Source organism: Pseudorasbora parva, chromosome 22 (genome assembly GCF_024679245.1).
Source record: "Pseudorasbora parva isolate DD20220531a chromosome 22, ASM2467924v1, whole genome shotgun sequence".
In the NCBI taxonomy this organism is placed as follows: Eukaryota; Metazoa; Chordata; class Actinopteri; order Cypriniformes; family Gobionidae; genus Pseudorasbora; species Pseudorasbora parva.
This window is the reverse complement of record NC_090193.1, coordinates 15,656,866-15,661,930: the sequence shown is the minus strand read 5'-3', so window position 1 is coordinate 15,661,930 and position 5,065 is coordinate 15,656,866. Positions and strand designations below refer to the sequence as shown.

Below are 5,065 nucleotides of genomic sequence, written 5' to 3'. Positions count from 1 at the left end.
TGTCGATTCCCCTTAGGACGCGATTTACCGTAACACTACATGTGCTGTCGTCACGTCTTCAATCAGGAAGAGGAACTGAACTCAGTCGAACTTCATATTTGTCTGTGGATTTTCTCTTGCCTTTAAAAACCACGAACTCGAGCTACTATGAAATATTTAATACATTTGCCTCTGCTTTTGACTTTTTGGATTGTTTCTTACGCCGGTGACACGAGCGATGGACATGATCACAGTACCACTAAACAACCAGTAACGTTACCCAAGAACACTTCCAGCATCAGTACCGGAGGGTCTGAGAAAAACATAACCACTAACACCAAAATGGGATTCGATCTGAATGGCGCGATGATTAATCGGGCATTATATGTTCTTATCGGGATCACGGCCATCGGAGTTCTGTATTTCTTAGTGAGAGCTGTCCGGTAAGTAATCTGGAAATGTCATATGAGGCATTGCATTAAAATACCCCCATCAAGACAGTATGTTCAGTCGACATACTGTATATACTAACTTAGATGTTTTCATTGTAATAAAATTTGCATTCTGTTATTTATTTAAATTCGAGACTCAAGATTAACTTGGCTAAATATAGTTTTTTTGTTTTGTTTTTTAAAGTTTGGATTTAGTGGAAACAGATAAGCGCAAATACCTGAACTCCTTTTTTAACACGATATTCCTAATTTAAAATGGTTTTACACAAATAAAAGGGATGTTTGAGAAATATCGTTAATGATGTACGCTTACAAGAAGATTCCAAGCGAATCTTGTTAAAATCTACCCCATATTCACCATCTCCAAAAAGCCACGCCAATGTTGATTCTCGTTTTATTACAAGGTCTGTTACATTCTCATTTTGCCAGCACTCTCTTCTCTGTTTAGCATTTGTTGTTTTTTATTTTTATTTTATTTTATATGTGATTTAGTCTGATTTACTGTGCTCCATGTTGACCTTTCTCACTTGTTATAACAAATAACTTATGGCACTACCACACCATACGTGTCAAAGTAGCCTGAAGTACTTTTCTCTATTTACTGATATAACTAGTGTGATGTATGTAGGAGTAAATCATCCCACCTGGCCTAAAATATAATCGGCTTACCAAAGTGAATCAAAGTAAGAGAAGAAAGGCGTTTTGGAAGAAGTATTGATGATGTAATAATGATGTATTATTTTAATTTTGAACAAAAAAAAATATATAGCGTACCTCAAATATACATTTCCGTTCAAAAGTTTGGGAAAAGTTTTGGGAATGTTTTTAAAAGAAGTCTCTTATGCTTACCAAGGCTGCATTCATTAGATTAAAAATACAAACAAGGCAGTAATATTGTGAAATATTATTAAAATGTTATATAAATAATTTTCTATTTGAATATGTTATAAAAATGTAATTTATTCCTGTGATCAAAGCTGAATTTTAAGCATCACTAGAGCCTTCAGAAGTCATTCTAATATGATGATTTGATACTCAAGAAACATTATTATTAAGGGTGAAAACAAAAATGTGTATTCTTAGATGATTAGAAAGTAAAAAAAAAATACATTAATTGTTCTGAAATGTTTTGGAACACGCACTACTGTTCAAAAGTTTGGAAAGATATTGTTTATTCAGCAAGGATGCATTAAATTGATAAAGTAAAAAAATTGACAGTAAAGACAGTTATGCGGTTAGAAAAGATTATATTTCAAATCAGTGCTGTTCATTTGAACTTTTCATTCATCAAAGAATCCTGAAAAAAAAAAAAAAAAAAATCAACATAATCATAAATTCTTCTTGAGTACAAATCATCATATAAGAATGATTTCTGAAGGATCATGTGACACTGAAGGCTGGAGTAGTGATGGTGATAAATTCTGCTTTGAATCACAGGAATAACATTTTAAAATATATTCTAATAGATAACAGTTTTTAAATTGTAATAATATTTCACGATATTATGCTTTTATTGTATTTTGTATCAAATAAATGTAGCCTTGTTGAGCAGAAGAGTTTTCTTTTAAAAACATCAAAAAAGCTTACCGATCCCAAACTTTTGAACGGATATATATATATATATATATATATATATATATATATATATATATATATATATATATATATATATATATATATATATATATATATATAATCGAGAGAGTTATTTAATGGTTCTTTAATGGTTCTTTGTGCTCTTGTTCAAGTCTGAAAAAAAAAGGTGTTCAGAGGAAGAAATACGGGCTTATTTCAAACTATGACGACACAATGGAGATGGCCCACCTGGAAAGCGATGAGGACGATAACACTGTTTATGAGGCCAAATCTTTGAGAAGGTAGTCAAACACTCAATTATTCTACCAGCTCCCTCAAATATTGACATAAGCATCACTCAGTCTCTGCTCAACTTTAGACTTTGGACTGTGATGTTGGAAATCCATATTTCAGATATTTTCTTGTCTGACCTGCTTTTTAACAGCTTTTCTGTCCTGCTTCTTTTAACAGATGAATCTCTGGGGACGTTTGACACTGCCAGAAAAAGAATGTAATGAAGACAATCCCATTATCTCCACCAAAATGGTTGCTGGATTATTTTGTTGTCAGTTTCAACAACCATGAGAGGACCTAGTCACGATGCTTGGATGCTTTTGTTCCAAGAATTAAGTGGAAGATGTAGCTTTAAACTAAATTGCTACATTTTGGACTGATATGACCAAATAGATCTTCTTGGAAGGTCATACTTTTTTTCTGCTTTTCTTTCTTTCTTCTACAGAACTGTTTTGTGCCAAAGTTACTTGTGTATAATTTTGTAGGGGTTTGAATCTGTTGACTGAGTCAATGCGTGTTAATTAATATTGTAAAAAATCTTCCCCTCATTTTCCGTTTACAAACACTGACAGTCTGTCTAACTGTTTGCTAATTTATGAGAATATTGTTTGGACTGAATTTTTGAGTACCATCATAATGTTAGATATTCTGTTTTTTTTTAATGTTTTCTTTCAAAGAAAAAAAAATGTCTTTCCTTCCTTTCTTCCTTCCTTTCTACACTGGGACTATACTGGGTATTCATTTCAGATGTAAATTCTGAAATGTCTTCAATTCATAGATTTCACGTGTATGGATTTGCCAAAATACCAGCATATGTAAGAGATGCACTTTGACTTTTAGGGTTTAGAAACTAAAACAGCTAAACAGCCAGTCATGATATTTTATGCCATGACAACACCCTCGCCACTTTATCATTGTACCGTTACAAGGTGTGTTTGATAAATAAAATGAGTTATATTTTTAGGGACTAAACATTTCCACAATGTTTTGGTTCCAAACGTAGATGTGCTTTATGCCCAGTTCTGCGTCCAAAGGCATTCCGGAGTGTGTTTTCCCCCAAATAACACCCACACAGTTATGCAAATATGTAAAGATGACAAATGACTGTGCTATCGAAACAGCAAACCGGCTTGTCTATAGGTATATGGATCAAACCACAGCATTCTCAAATGACCTACTGGACATTTTAAGGGTGTATATGCAGGCGTTGATGGCATGGTTATAAATGTACTGACTTATCAAGGCTGTCCAAACTGTCAAATTGAAATGCATGAATCACTGTATCAATATTTAATGTACATAATTCTAATGATTCCTGAAGGGTGCCTTTTCATTCATCCCCTTTTTGTAATTGCATTTGATTGGATGTGTTTTGGGCCTTTTTGTAATTAAAATCTGTTCTATATTTTCTCTATTTGCAAGTTTTTGATTTACTTTGGCTTTTATATAAAAACATGTTTTTATTAGAGTCTGTTGATTCTCTTCCGTTAAATATCATCAATTAAATTAGTTAATGTTTATAGTTATTCTATTAAGCAGTTCTGCAGAAAACAGCGATTTCATCGTCCAGCTCAATTCAGTCAAATCAATAATATGGTTGAATCTTCATCATAAACTCCAAAAATGGTGCATTTTGGACATTGGTGGATCTGATTCATTAACATACTGTTGCAGACTGCGATAGGCCTATTTGAGGTGCTTTGCGTATCGATTTGTGATTCCGAATCAGAAGCTGGCTCAAACATTTATGGCTGAATTCCACTGGTTCTCATTTTTCTTCTTCAGAAAACTTGTTGAAATTTAAAAAAAAAGTATGCATGTAAGCGCGGAGATGTTCAGAAGGATTTTAATATGCAAAATGACTCCTAATACCTAGCAGTGGGTTGTTTGCTTGACATATCTATCAAAATAGTGTTTGAGAGAGGGTCAAAAACAGGAGAAAATTACTTCTATGTTTTTTTTTTTTTTTGATGTAAAAATCTTGCTAACATAAGTAGCAAGATTAAAATAGAAGTTTTAAATATAATCTGTGCACAACCCCTTTAAAACTTTTCAAACTATTCACCAAACATTTTATCTCACCACTAAGAGTTCTCCTATATGGTAGTAAAGTTCTTAGTTATGAGTTTTCTCTTAAAACCGATTCACAAAGCTGGAGAGAGCAACTTTTACTAAGGAAGGGATGATGTCAACACTGTGGCCAAGTAAAGGTCTCTGCAGGTTAGTAATGGGTGGTACCACATTACCGTTACAGAAGGACGTTTTCAATGGTGTTACCCGATTTGCCCATGTCACTGTGGGTAGGGTTTAGAATAGGTCGGGTGAAAAGTCCCAGTGAACCGGAAGTAGCAAGTGAGTTGTCTTCAGTGCTGTGTATTTTCAAGTGAAACGGAATATGGAATAGAGGGCAGGGTTTTACTTCTGCTTCCTGCTCTCCATCTATCGCTCATAGCAGACTTAAAGGGATAGTTCACTCAAAAATGAAAATGTGATGTTTATCTGCTTACCCCTAGTGCATCCAAGATGTCTTTGTTTCTTCAGTAGAACACAAATGAAGATTTTTAACTCCCGTTACTCATATAATGCATGCCAATGGGGTGTTTTCTATAAAAGCCACTATGAGAGTAAAAAACACAGACATATGAATCCATATTAAACCCTGAGGCTCGTGGCGTTACATTGATGTCTTAAGACATGGAACGATCGGTTTTTGTGAGAAACCGAACAGTATTTATATAATTTTTACCTCAAAAAGAATACAAAAG

General features: G+C 33.7%; 1 protein-coding gene across 1 annotated transcript; it reads left to right on the top strand.

The window, feature by feature from the left end:
- Window positions 1-2,312, top strand: fam174c (family with sequence similarity 174 member C). The gene is made up of 2 exons (XM_067430997.1): window positions 1-422; window positions 2,180-2,312. The coding sequence occupies exons 1-2, from the start codon at window positions 148-150 to the stop codon at window positions 2,310-2,312; spliced, it is 408 nt and encodes a 135-aa protein (XP_067287098.1). The 5' UTR covers window positions 1-147.
- Window positions 2,313-5,065: the final 2,753 nt, after the last annotated feature.